The 13,522-nt window shown below is 41.3% G+C and overlaps 1 protein-coding gene and 1 long non-coding RNA gene across 2 annotated transcripts; one reads left to right on the plus strand and one right to left on the minus strand.

Annotated features, from left to right (window-relative positions):
• Positions 1-1,217: 1,217 nt before the first annotated feature.
• Positions 1,218-5,356, minus strand: DNAJC28 (DnaJ heat shock protein family (Hsp40) member C28). Its single transcript, XM_068545758.1, has 2 exons — positions 5,076-5,356; positions 1,218-3,782 (listed from the first exon to the last, which is right to left on the minus strand). The coding sequence occupies exon 2, from the start codon at positions 3,749-3,751 to the stop codon at positions 2,591-2,593; it is 1,161 nt and encodes a 386-aa protein (XP_068401859.1). The 5' UTR covers positions 3,752-3,782; positions 5,076-5,356; the 3' UTR covers positions 1,218-2,590.
• Positions 5,357-5,483: 127 nt separating this feature from the next.
• On the plus strand, positions 5,484-10,864 carry LOC137766097 (uncharacterized). Its single transcript, XR_011074270.1, has 3 exons — positions 5,484-5,577; positions 10,322-10,383; positions 10,783-10,864. It is a non-coding gene; the product is annotated as an uncharacterized lncRNA (long non-coding RNA).
• The last annotated feature ends 2,658 nt before the right edge of the window (positions 10,865-13,522 follow it).

A 13,522-nucleotide genomic window follows, 5' to 3' on the forward strand; every position in this document is an offset into this window, starting at 1 on the left:
TTGGGGGTGAGGCATCCTTTTGCTGCACCCCACCCCAGTTACTGATTTCTGAGAATCCAGATGGTGGAATGGTGGATTGCCTTGCAGGACTGCAGTAACCGTATGTTGAATGAACAGAACTTTGTCGAAAAGGAAAATCAGTACTTCTAGCAACAGGCAAATCAGCATGAGTTGTGCCTGAGAGGTATTGGAAATGTCCCAGAAGGTGGCTGAGGCCCAGGGATGGGGACTCAGGCAGTTGGTAGCAGGGAAGTATGGCCCCAGCCATAGAGACGTTACAGGGGACTCCCATCTCTAGGAGGGGTACCCCAAAGAGCAGGGCTATATCCTGGGAGCACGATGAAGAAAAAGAATAATAATGTAGTCGTTCTATCAAGGAACTTAAAACTATAGTCCTGAGGGACCAGACTACTGAGGCCGAACCTCAGGCACACAGAACAAGGACACAGCTCAGAGATAAAAGCCTGTGATCTGTGATCTGAGGATCTATCCTCAAGCTGTTGGGTCACCAACATCTATGAGATGTTACGGAAAAACCGGAACAAACTTTCTGGCTAACCCAATACATCAAAAGAGAGGTAAGTGTCAGATTCCGATTCCACAAACTCCAATGAACCGGCCCAAATCTCTTTTTCTGGCCTGGAACTTAGTTATTTAAATAAGTGAATCTGTTTTTACATAGGCAAACTTGCCTTCTTAACAAGAATAGTCAAAAAAAAAAAAAGAATAGTCCATGTCTCAGTCAGTTTTAACATTATCCATAAAAAAGATAAAAAAGATTAACTTAGATGGCCAGGCAAAAATATGTTTTTTATTACTATTAGTTGTTTATAGAACAATCATTAAAATTAACTTTAATCATTAAAATTAACTTTATTAATTAACCTTATTAACTTTATTAATATAGACAACATTTACAAACATAAAGTGTGCTGTGCTGAAATTAGGAATTACTGGAGTTTTCTGATAACTCTGCCTTCTCATTAACTAATAGCAAAAATGGTTTCATTCATATATGTTGCTGCAATGTAATTAGGTATCATATATCTAATTCTAATATTTAACAAGCTTCACAGAATCATAGCCTTCTAAAATGTTTTGGAACTATAGCTTTTATTATAAACTCTTATTTCACACTGTTCACAATTGTATTTAGAATAATATATCATTGCAGAAGCTAATGATAACTCATTCAATAAAGTAATCACATATGCCAATTAATGCCCCATCATGTAAGCAGAAAGGTCTGAAATTTCCTTTTGAAGATGTAATTTTATTTAACTATCACACACTTTACAAAGTAACTTGTTCTTCCAAAATCAGAGGGGCAAGTGACATGATTCTGAGGCACTTCCATAGTACAGCGCTCCGAATTAAATAAGGAAACAGACCTGCTCCTTTTGACCACTCTCCATTATCCTCTAGTTGCCCAATTCTGTGAATAAGGCAGTTACACAAACCTAAAGAAGTCAGATCTTTCTGAAAGTGGTTGGGACACAATCTCATGGATGTCAATCTCCTGTCATTGCCAAAGGTGCAAGTGGGCACCTTATCTTTGTTTATTAAAGGGTTCCTAAGACAGGAAATTGGATCCCTAAGACAGTAAACTGAGATTTTCATATCAGTGAAAAAGCCTCTGGGGAGTTTGATACGTAACAAAGAGAGGCTTCAGGTAGGTTTATGTAAACCTAACATTTCAACTCTGATTAGAGATGAAGCCAAAAGTGATATCTTGTTTCCACTGAGCCAAAGGATTTTTTTTTTCCCACCTCTGAAAGGTCAGAAAATACTTTCAAACTCTTTAAAAGTGGACACTGGAATCTATTTCTAGAATAGCTAAATCAGCTAGCTTGGCTGATGGATCTATGCTGCCAATGGCTCATGAAGTTAGGCAGGATAAAGTACAACCAAGATATTTGGTGGTTTCTTTATTCACTACCCAGAGAGAAGGGCTTTATAAAAAAGAAGAGTGTCATAACTCCACTAGGCTAATTTTCTGATCTTAACATTTCCAACCATATAGAGAATGTCCCAAAAGTCTTAGAAAAATTTGTGCTTTAATAACCTCAGGCATATAAATGCAGCAAACTTGTGAAAAACATACATCATTTGGAGGTTTAGTTGCCTACATTCCATACTTCTTTCATTTTGTGACCTTTCATGATACATTCTTAGTTGTTGTTGAAGTACCTATGTTTGAAGATGGCAAACAGCAACTGTTTTTAGCTTATTAGAGTTTAAAACTGCACTAAGACTTTGGAATACCCTTTATGATTCCCAGCCTGAGTCCCTATCCTAACTCCTTTCACCTGATGACCGACATTTACGCTCTGAAATGTATGAAATTGTTTCCTTAAAAGTTCTCCTCTTGTTTTGCCATATCCTCAGAGCAAAGCTGGTTGAACATTTCTCTGACTTAGTTTCTTACAGCTCTCTCATCTACACATCACTGGAGATGTGACTTGTTTTGTGAAAAGTACAGAGGCACACAGTTCTCAGACTCTTGTGTTATAGAAAGAAATCTCAGCCTCTATGTGTGATGTCAGTACTACTGAAATGATTGGGGGCAGTTCTGTGAACAACGAGATGGTCATATTTTAATAAATTGCCACACATTCATCCAGTTAAAGAAACCTGTCTTGACTCCAGGTGTTTTCTCTCCTTCTCCCTGATCAAAGTTATTTGGGTTTTTATCTGTGACTTCTTGTGTTTTTATAAAGGTCTCATATATTTCCTGGGCTCTGGCAATTTCTTTCTGCGCATCAAAATGGACTTTTTGCCTGGTCAGAAGGGGAACAATTAAATTAAAGTCATTAATTCGCTTGTTTAGTTTTTTGATGTTTTCTTGAAACTGCTCACAAACTTGGTTCCACTGTTTCTGTTCAGTTGGTGTCATTGGATTCCCAAGTTTTTTCCTTGACACTAAAATTGCCTCTCTGAGTTGATCAATAGTATCCTTTATTTCCTTTTGCATTAGGATCCATTCTGGTTGGTATCCATTATCTATCAATATTCTGTTCAGGTTGTGAGTCATGGGATCAATATATGAACAGCCAGAAAATTTTTTTAGAGGTTTTCCTTTCCCACTGAGATTGTCAAAGTCTCCTTTTGCCATTGATTCCTGAATGAGATCCTCCACCAAACGTTCTATTGCTTGAGTTATCTTTTGTTCCTTACTGTGTCTTACATCTTTAACAGTTACACCATCGGTGAAATACTGGCTTTGCAGTTTCTGCTTTTGGTATTCCATCACTTGCTCAGTTGCATGGTCTGCTCTAAATTGCCTATACTGCTTCTCTCGTTGACTTGGAGTCCCAAAACCAATACCCTCAAAACTTAAATAATGCCGGTGTTGCGGTGTGTTATATCTGATTTTTTTTTCTTCTTCTTCTGTTTCTTCAACTTTACTCTGTCTGGCATTTGTTTGTTCTATCACGTGGGAAAGCACCTTCCTATAAGCTTCTTCGATCCTTATAAACGTTGCAGAATCAGCAGTACTAGAGCCACTGTCTGGATGGTATTGCTTGGCAAGCTTACGAAAAGATTCCCTGATATCGTCTGCAGAGCATCCTTCATCCAGATTCAGCAGCCTATAATATTCTCTCATCTTCTTTTTGGATTTATGAGTTGACATCATTCTAGTTCTAATGACACCAAGATATGGACCCATTTTCATTTGGTTAGGAATCACTGAAGCATTTATCAGGTGAGATCTTAAGATTTGAGCCATCATCACATACACTGTGTTCATTATTGTACCCAGAGTTCGTCCTAGCAATGATCTATAAAACGACAACAAATATAGGGTGAAGACAGTTGTATTATCATCTAAATTTATATTTTCAGCAATAAGGATTAAATTACAGTACAACAAGGGGTAGTTCTTTCTAATGCTGCTGCCAAAATTCTTATAGCTATATTTCATTTATGTTAGCAGAGAAATGGAAGTTGATGATGCTTTGCATTAACATATTGTGATATAATCTGGATTCTACTCCTCACTAACTAACCACAGAATTTTAGAGCTGGCAAGTTCTCAGAGATCATCTAGTCCAATCTTCTCATTTTGTGAGAAAATGTAGGCCCAGAAGGTAATGCAACATAACCAAGTCCCATAGCAAGGTGTAAGCAAAATGGTTAGGGTTAGGGCACAATAAGCCCCTTGCTTAATTGTCTGTATCCCCAGCAGATTATAAACTTCATTGGCACCACCATTTCTTTAGTTAGTGAGTGTATCATTGTCTTTATCGTCCCAAGGAGTCTTGTCATGAGAAGACTTATGTGAAACAATCAGAGAACATGACAAAGTATGTACCTAGTCTGACACTAAATTGAATAGAATCAAGTGTCCAAAAGACTTTAAGCTCTACAGCTTGTTAGGAAGGAGCTATCTGCTGCATGCCGGAAAACCAAGATGAAGGGTGAGGCCTCCCAATACGTTAGCTATTATTTTTTAAATGCATGGTATAGGGCTTCCCTGGTGGTGCAGTGGTTAAGAATCCGCCTGCCAATGCAGGGGACACAGGTTCGAGCCCTGGTCCGGGAAGATCCCACATGCTGCGGAGCAACTAAGCCCGTGCGCCACAACTACTGAGCCCGTGAGCCACAACTACTGAGCCCACGTGCCACAACTACTGAAGCCCACGCACCTAGAGCCCGTGCTCTGCAACAAGAGAAGCCACCGCAATGAGAAGGCCGTGCACTGCAACCAAGAGTAGCCCCCGCTCGCCACTAGAGAAAGCCTGCGTGCAGCAACGAAGACCCAACGCAGCCAAAAATAAATAAATAAATTTATTTTTTAAAAAAAGCACGGTATAGTAGAGGAGAAAGTCTTGTACACAGATAATGGCAGTGAAATGCTGGAAGTGGTTTAATTGAAAACAGGATTTTGATGTATAAACGCTAAAACTGAGCTCCTGGGGACTCCAATTTTCCGGACAACTGGGGTCTGGGAGTTTCAGAGTTGATTGGGATGGTAGTGATTGTGCGAACCGTGGCCGTCGCGGGTAAGTGGTGAGACCCAACCCTTGACACGCCCCGCCCCCTGCCGCCCCGCCGCCCCGCCCCCTACTCACCTCTGATGCTGGGAACGGGCTCAGCTGCTCTCGCCCCCATGCTACGCCTGTGCGCATGCGTGACCGATGGGCCCTTCCCTCCTCAGGCTTCCCCGCGGTGGCCGGGGGCAAGTGTCTCCGCTGGACTAGACCACCTGCGTTTTACACTGAGGGAACCCTCGGGGTGCGGAGGGCAGTATTATACCTAATAGGAACAGATGTCCTACCTTACCAGGGAACCCCAGAATCCCTTTTAAAACGAACTCTTCCCAAGAGGACACGAGCAGGACATTTCGAGAGGCTACGCCCCGCCCCAGACAATCTGCTCCGCCTCCGCCCCCACCTCGAATGGGAGGTGGATCGATCGACGGGGATTCTGGGAGCTGTAGTTTGCCGGGAAGCGCGGCGCGCGCAGAACTCTGCCGTGCGCCTGCGCCTGCCAAGAGGAAGGCGGGGGAGAGCCGGGCTCCGAGAATGTCGCCGTGGAGGTGGTGGAGACATATAGGAGTTATCGTAGGCGAATGTAGGTTGGGATCCTTCAAGTCCTATTGGGTCGGAGGGCAGTGGCCCTCGGTAAATTGGTTTTTGAGGAGGGGAAGACAAGTCCGTTTCCCCGAACAGGACCTGAACAGCCTCTTCGGGTCTGCAGCCGGGGACACCAGCTCAGAGACAAGGAAACTACCCAGCCCAGAAAGATCTAGCTCACCCGGGTTAGAAACCTAGTCTTTCATTAGTTCAAGAACGTAGTGAGCAGCTCACTCTGCCCGGCGTTGGTAGGGGGTGAGCACAGTCGAAGACAATTAAATTAGGTGTTTCCTGGCTTTAAGTTCAGCCACTATCATGGGGATTTACTTTTTCCCCCTACTGTACGAGGAGATAATTGTAAAAAAAGAAAGAACAAAGAAAGCGGCAGAAACTTGCAGAGTCAGACCTGAGTTGAAAATCCTATGGCTTACACTTGCCTTTTTTCTGTGTCTGTTTATCTGTAAAATGAAGGTACCAACAAATGGTAAACTGTATTTAGCAGTTACTTTTGGCCAGGCACTGTGCTAAATGCTCTATGTATAGTCTTTTCAAATCCTTACAACAGACCTGTGAGGTAATTGCTGTTGTTTTCCCCATTTTACTGATGATGAAATAATAATTGCATCGAACTCACTGAGTTTTTGTGAGAATTACACAATGTATGTAAGCCACTTTGCACAATGCCTGGCACATTAAATATTTTTGTTATGATTGTGTCTCCTAAAAGAAGCCAGAAATAGGTACTAGCCTAGACAGGCTTCTGAGTTATAGACAGTGTAATAATTTGTTACCTTCTATGTAGGTGTGCAGAAAATGGTTAAATTCTTATTCAGAAGTATTTCCTTATAAGCAAACAATGAGCATAGAAGAACTCCTGTGCGAAAGAAAATGTTTCTACAAGTTTTAACTCTTCTAGCCAACATTTTAAACAAAGCTATAAAAGGGTTAAAAAAAAGCACAGTTTTAGAAACTACCCATACTTATATAGCACTTTGCATTTTACAATGCACTCATCACAAATGCCATTTTGATGTTTGCATCTTATAAGTAACTATACTTTAACCGCGAGCAGTTAAGTGACTTGGTTAAGTGACTAGACTCTGTAAGTTACTGGGACTCTTAAGTCCATTTCTGTTTTCAGAATGTCAATTCTATAGTGTGATTCTGTACATGTAGAAGGTGAATTGGAGTCAGCTGAGTTATCAGTAAAGCACGCTTTGAGCTGCAAAGTGTAAATTAGCTAACTGACTTGGGGGATTATTTTTCTTACGTATATGAAATGGTGGAGGTAGGCAGTTTCTGGTATTGGTTCAGCTACCAAGAATTGCTTTACCATTTTCTCTCTTTCTCCATGTATGTATTTCTTTCTGAATTATTTAAAAGTAATTGCATATATTATGTTCCTTTACCCCAAAGTACTTAAGTATTTAAAAGTAATTACATGTTTTACGTCCCTTTACCCTGAAGTACTTAAGTATTTGTTTCCTCAAAACAAGGGCGTTCTCTTACATCATCCTAGCACTGTTATCAAATTCAGCAGATTTAACATAGATACAATATTATTATTTATTTTTTTTGGCCATGCCACATGGCTTGTGGGATCTGGGATCTTAGTTTCCCTCACCAGGGATGGAACCAGTGCCGCCTGCAGTGGAAGCGCAGAACCCTAACAACTGGACTGCCAGGGAATCCCCAACCCATGGACTTTTAAGTCAGCAGGTCTTCCTCAGTTTAGTTATGGGCAGAAAGAGTCCACCATTTGAAAATATAGTTCTCATTAAAACAGAAAAAAACCCAAAAGAATTAAAATATAGTTCTGTTCTTTTCTCTTTTTTTTTGGCTGTGTTGGGTCTTTGTTGCTGCCTGTGGGCTTTCTCTAGTTGCGGCGAGTGGGCTTCTCATTGCAGTGGCTTCTCTTGTTGCGGAGCACGGGCTCCAGTAGTTGCGGTGCGTGGGCTCTAGAGCACCCGGGCTTCAGTAGTTGTGGCTATGTGGGATCTTCCCGGACCAGGGCTCAAACCCATGTCCCCTACATTGGCAGGCAGATTCTTAACCACTGGACCACCAGTGAAGTCCTAGTTCTTTTCCTTGTAGAAGGTGCCTGCATACTGTGCAGTCAACAGTCCTAAAGATTATAAGATGTGATCAGAGGATCAAATTTAGAGTCAGAACCAAACATGTAGGTTGACTAACTTTTTTTTTTTTTTAATTTTGGCTGTACCGCTTGTTGGCAGTTCCCGCGGCCGGGGATTGAACCCAGGCCACGGTGAAAGCGCTGAATACTAACCACTAAACCACCAGGGAATTCCTGGTTGACTAGCGTTTTTAATGTGATCATGCTACCTCGCTTATTTAAACTCCATAGACTATTTTTTTTAAGATTTATTTATTATTTATTTTATTTATTTTTGGCTGCATCAGGTCCTAGTTGTGGCATGCGGGATCTTCACTGAGGCATGCGGGATCTTTTGTTGTGGCGCGCAGGCTGTTCATTGTAGTGCGTGGGCTTCGCTCTAGTGGTGGCGTGCGGCTTTTCTCTCTCTAGTTGTGGCGCGTAGGTTCCAGGGCACGTGGGCTCTGTAGTCTGCAGCACACAGGCTCTAGTTGAGGCACGCGAGCTCAGTAGTTGTGGCGTGCGGGCTTAGTTGCCCCGCAGCATGTGGGATCTTAGTTCCCTAATCAGGGATCGAACCCTCGTCCCTGAATTGTAAGGCAGATTCTTTACCACTGGACCACCAGGGAAGTACTTCCACAGACTTTAAAAAACCTGTTCATTTTCTATATAAAATTGTTAACCACTTTAAGGTTATGTCATGATTCAAATCAACATGCTTGAACCTCAATCTATTATTTTCCACAAAGTCTAATTATTACCTCCAGTTTGTCAGCTGGGTTGTAGTATAATCTTACACATAGGGCTGGTTTTAAATTAAAGTGTGTTGGATTAGATGTGTGTGACATTTCCTAGTCTGGAACATCTTTTTCATAATTCCATGCTCTCAGAGTAGAGTTGAGCATTTTGAAACAAATTTCCCCATAAACAAGGGAGGGTAGAGAATTGGCATGAATTTAGTTAGCACACCAAAACTTAATCATTAATTCTGTTTCTGAGTGGGTGGGAAATAGATGTGTGATATTTTTAAAGAGTTACCAGAAAACAAATTTTCTTACCTTATAGTTATATTAAATACTTCACTGAGCTACTGCAAGAAGCATGGCACTACAAAAGTAACCTCTTTTCTCTTTGTACTCTCAGATGTAGTTTCACACTTTGACTAAAGCAAGTGAAGGCTCAAGACTTCCTTGGTGGTCCAGTGGTTAAGACTCTGAGATCCCAATGCAGGGGGCCCAGGTTTGATCCCTGGTCAGGGAACTAGATCCCACATGCATGCTGCAACTAAGAAGTCTTCATGCTGTAACTAAAGATCCCGCATGCCGCAACGGAGATGCCACAACTAAGACCTGCTGCAGCCAAAATAAATAAATATTAAAAAAAGAAAATAAAGCAAGTGAGGACTGTTTTAATCCATCTGTTTCTTTTTTTCCCCTTTCTTTCATTTGCTGGTTCCGTGGTAACTGCAAAGAAGTTGATTTATTTCCAATAAGTTGTGGTGCCATAGTAACCAAAATCACACTCCCCTGAAGACTGATTTATGGTTCCATTTGCATCCTAAAATCACATATTTTTCAATGATGTTTGCGAATCTTATCTTCTGAAGCTACAATTCCCAGAAGCACTGTGAAATATGCTTCTCAATTCATTTACTATGAAATATGATTCTCAATTCATCTCAATTCCTTTTTTTGTTTATTTTATTGAAATAGAGTTGAGGTACAGTATTATGTTAGTTTGAGTGTATTAATTCATTTTTTACTCTATTTGATCAAGGAAGAGTTGGCTGTAGACAGTGTCAGCTTTAAAAGAAAGACAACGAGGGAATTCCCTGGCGGCCTAATGGTTAGGTTTCAGTGCTTTCACTGCAGAGGCCTGGGTTTTATCTCTGGTCCAGCATGCTGCACGGTGTGGCCAAAATTTTTTTTAAAAAGGCAGTAGATTAACTTAATTAGCATAACAAAGACCTAAAGTCTAGGGGGGTTGGGAAAAGGTACCCTGGAAAAGAGGAGATTCACACTCATTTAGATATTTTTCCGTTTTCCCTCTTCGCAGGTGGGTTGCCCAGTTATTGAACCATTCTAAGGTGGTCAGTAAGGGCCACACGCAGGATTTGTGGAAATTTGCTAATGGAAAACTGCCTTCCCCAACCCAGGATGCCAGTTTTCATTTTTGGCATCGAATTAACATGGTGATTTATTGTCATTTGAGCCTGAATTATCTGCATTTGACTGGTGCTGATCTCTAGTGCTTTCTGTTCCTTGAAACTATGAATAATGTATATACCTCACTCTAATTGCAGGCTACTAATGGGGAAAAAAATGCACATCAGCTGCCTGAGAATCAAGATTTGAATTGATTCCAACCCATATTATATTTACCCAACCTGTTTATCAAAATCATTGCTTTACAGCACAACACTATGTTTTTCTCATCCTTCAAAATTTGTTTCCAGCTTTATTGAGGTATAACTGACAAAAATTGTATACATGTAAGGTGCACAACTTGATAATTTCATATATGTATAATTGTGAAATAATCATAACAACCATGCTAATTAACAAATTAACATATCATCACCTCACATAGTTACCGTTTTCTTTTTCTTTTCTTTCTTCCCTTTTTTGAGATCCCAACTGCAGGGTGGAAAGCCTTCATCAATCCTTGGGAAACCTGGGACTTCATTTATAGGTAAAGAATTTTTATCTGAAGTTAAGATCCATTACGTTCTTTTTCTCTTATGCATTGGGTTTGTTCAATAATTAAAGTCCTATGTGATCCGAATTCCTCTGGTATCTACTACCATGTACATTCATTATCTTTGGCTTTAAACATTTTAGCTCTGATGTGTCTGGATGTGAATCTTTTTGAGTTTATCCTGCTTGGAATTCATGGAGCTTCTTGGATGATAAATGAATGTTTTTCCATAAAATTTGGGATGTTCTCAGCCATTATTTCTTCAATTGTTTTTCTCATCCCTTTCTCTCCTTCTGACACCCCCATTATGCATTTGATGGTGTATTTAATGGTGTCAGATTTCTCTGAGGCTCTGTTTATTTTTCTTCATTCTTTTTTCTCTCTGTTCCTCAGGTTGGATAATCTCTATTTGATCTATCTTCAAGTTCACCATTTCTTCTGCCAGCTCAAATCTACTACTGAGGGGACTTCCCTGGTGATCCATTGGTAAAGAATCCGCTTTCCAATGCAGGGGACTTGGGTTCGATCCCTGGTCGGGGAACTAAGCTCCCACATGCTGCAGGGCAACTACCGAGCCCATGCGCTCTAGAGCCCACATGCCGCAACTACTGAGCCCTCACGCTCTGGAGCCCGTACACCACAACTAGAGAGAAGCCCGTGAGCCACAACAAAGAGCCTGTGTGCCGCAACAAAAGATCCCGCATGCCACAACTAAGACCCAACACAGCCTAATAAATAAAATTAATTATTTAATTAAAAATATAAAGATAAAAAATAAAAACTTAAAAAAAATCCCAAATCTACTGAGTCCCTCTAGTGAAGTTTTCATTTCAAATATTTTTCAACTTCAGAATTTCTATTTGAATCTTAACAATTTCTTTCTCTTTATTAATATTCTATATTTGATGAGACATTTTCATGATACCGTCTTTTAATTCTTTTTTAAAAAATATTTATTTATTTATTTAGGCTGTGCCAGGTCTTAGTTGCGGCACGTGGGATCTTTGTTGTGGCATGAGGGATCTTTAGTTGCGGCATATGGACTTACCCACTGGACCACCAGGGAAGTCCCCCTGTCTTTTAATTCTTTGTACATATTTATAATGGCTGCTTTGAAGTCTTTGCAAAGTGCACCATTCAGGCCCCTTCAAAGGCAGTTTTTATTGCCTACTTTTTTTCCTGTATATGGGTCACACTTTCCTATTTTTTGCATGTCTTGTAATTTTTTGTTGAAAATTGGACATTTTAGGTAATATATTGTAGCAACTTTGGATACTGATTTCCCCCCTCTAAAGGTGGTTGTTATTTGCTTTGTTGTCTGTTTGTCTAGTGACTTGGCTGAACTAATTCTGCCAAGTCTGTTTCTCCACAATGTGTAGCCTCTGATGTTCTTGCTCAGATTTTCCCCTCTTGCTTTTTTCTTTTAACATGGCTATTTAGGGGTTGCCTCTGCGTGGGAATAAGACACTTATTGGGCAAAGGTTGTGCTTAAGCCCTCCTAGCCAGTTAGATTTTTGCTCTTTACCATTGTATGTGTGTGTGGCTGTCATGGTTCAGGGAATTTATGTTTTTGCCTCTTGTTCAGCCAGGGAATAGTAACTTGGAGGTTTCCTCTCTGATCGTTCCTGAAAGGGCACAGCCCTGGGCATGCACACAGTTTTCAGACTGCCACGGATGAGTATGGTATTTTTAGGCCTGGCTTCCTAGAAGTTGCTTCTGGGTCAGAGTAGCTTATTGGTGAACCAATCTTAGTAAGAGATTGTGTTTAAGCCCCTTGTGCCAGTGAGGCTTCTGCCCTGGATGGGCAGTTCTGTGTGTAGCTTGGGGAACACTTTCAAGTTTGCTCATGTCCTGCTCTGATTGCTCCTGAGTAGGTGCAACCTACTGTGTGCACGTGACTTTCCCAAACTCAGAGTTGACTAGATTCCAGGAGGGCTCTTCTTGGCCGTCTCTTTCCCTGATTAACTCCTTGCTTTGCCATTGTGTCCCGACAGATCTATTAAAGTGAAGCAGAGTGTTAAGTACATGTGCCCTGGATCCTTACTGCCTTTGTTCAAATCTTGGATATGCCTAGCACTCGATGAATGTTCTTGGGCAAGTGACTTAACTCCTCTGTGCCTCAGTTTCCTCATTTATAAAAAGGGAGTGATGATGGTATCCACCTGGTAATATTGCTATATGGATTCAATGAGCTAATGTTGTAAAGGATGTGGTGAGCACTGTGTCAGGGTTTGTTTTGAATTCAGTGTTTCTATAGTCAGAATCAGGAACTTGGAGTCTCTTTCCTTCTTTTGGGCTAATCTGAATTCAAGCAGAGTAGTGTTTGATGACCCTCTTCAGATTTGAACTGGGAGGGCCTAGAGCAGAGTTCTCACCCTATAGTGTTCAAAAGAGTGACCTGAGGGCTTCCCTGGTGGTGCAGTGGTTGAGAATCCGCCTGCCAATACAAGGGACACGGGTTCGAGCCCTGGTCTGGGAAGATCCCACATGCCGCAGAGTAACTGGACCCATGAGCCACAACTACTGAGCCTGCGCGTCTGGAGCCTGTGCTCCGCAACAAGAGAGGCCGCGATAGTGAGAGGCCCGCGCACCGCGATGAAGAGTGGCCCCCGCTCGCCGCAACTAGAGAAAGCCCTCGCACAGAAATGAAGACCCAACACAGCCAAAATAAATAAATAAATGAATAAATTTATAAAAAAAAAAAGAGTGACCTGAGGAGCTTCTTAATAATTCCAGATGCTACCTCTAGAGATTCTAATTCTGTGGTGCTGCATAGAGCCAGAATCTGTATCTTTAATGCATTTTCAGATGATACTGATGCAGGGGGTCCATTGACCACATCTGAGGCAAACTGACTAGACCCTGAGATCCTTCTTTGAGTGACTGTAGACCACTGATTCTCAACTGGGGAGGAGGAAGATTTTGCCTTTCAGGGCACATTTGGCAATGTCTGGAGACAGTATTGATGGCCACAACTGAGAATTGTCACTGGCATCTGGTGAGTAGAGACCAAGGATGCTGTTCAACATCCTGCAGTGCACAGGACAGCCCCTACAATAAAGAACTATCTGGCCCAAAATGTCAATAATGCTGAGGATCGGGGATTCTGCTGTGGACCATTTTTTCTCTCTTT

This window comes from Eschrichtius robustus, chromosome 6 (genome assembly GCF_028021215.1).
Source record: "Eschrichtius robustus isolate mEscRob2 chromosome 6, mEscRob2.pri, whole genome shotgun sequence".
NCBI classification, from domain to species: Eukaryota; Metazoa; Chordata; class Mammalia; order Artiodactyla; family Eschrichtiidae; genus Eschrichtius; species Eschrichtius robustus.

Excerpts from the sequence above, each read along its gene's own strand:
- DNAJC28 (XM_068545758.1), bottom strand. The coding sequence starts at position 3,751 with ATGAACACAGTGTATGTGATGATGGCTCAAATCTTAAGATCTCACCTG.